This window comes from Tupaia chinensis, unplaced genomic scaffold (assembly GCF_000334495.1).
Source record: "Tupaia chinensis unplaced genomic scaffold, TupChi_1.0 Scaffold000567_1, whole genome shotgun sequence".
Lineage (NCBI taxonomy): Eukaryota > Metazoa > Chordata > Mammalia > Scandentia > Tupaiidae > Tupaia > Tupaia belangeri.
This window is the reverse complement of record NW_006160080.1, coordinates 454607-455176: the sequence shown is the minus strand read 5'-3', so window position 1 is coordinate 455176 and position 570 is coordinate 454607. Positions and strand designations below refer to the sequence as shown.

Sequence of the window (570 nt, the reverse complement as noted above, 5' to 3'; positions counted from 1 at the left end):
ACAGGGACAGTCCCAATACCACCAATTTTGTACACATCCTGGAGGAGCAGACACAAAGGCTTGTCAATTGGATGAGTTGGTGGGAGGATGAAATCCAGAGCTTCAAGCAGTGTAGTTCCACTGGCATTGCCATCTTTATGGGTGACTTTCCATCCTTTGGACCACGGCATATTAGCGCTTGGCTCCAACATGTTGTCACCATTCCAACCAGAAATTGGCACAAACGCTACTGTGTCGGGATTGTAGCCAATTTTCTTAATGTAGGTGCTGACTTCTTTAATGATTTCCTCGTATCTCTTCTGACTGCAGGATGGCTCAGTAGAATCCATTTTGTTAACACCAACAATTAGTTGTTTCACACCCAGTGTGTAAGCCAGAAAGGCATGCTCATGGGTCTGCCCATTCTTGGAGATACCAGCTTCAAATTCACCAACACCAGCAGCCACAATCAGGACAGCACAGTCAGCCTGAGATGTGCCTGCCATCATGTTTTTGATAAAGTCTCTGTGTCCTGGGGCATCGATGATGGTCACATAATACTTGCTGGTCTCAAATTTCCACAGGGAGATA

The 570-nt window shown here is 46.0% G+C and overlaps 1 protein-coding gene across 1 annotated transcript in view; it reads right to left on the bottom strand.

The window, feature by feature from the left end:
- Positions 1-566, bottom strand: part of LOC102495915 (putative elongation factor 1-alpha-like 3) — a gene marked incomplete at its 5' end in the record, with an annotated part of 1562 nt that extends 996 nt beyond the window's left edge. Inside the window, one exon of the mRNA XM_014591360.1 lies at positions 3-566. Coding sequence (XP_014446846.1) covers positions 3-566 — 564 coding nt within the window. The remainder of the gene's footprint in view (positions 1-2) is intronic.
- Between the last annotated feature and the right edge of the window lie 4 nt (positions 567-570).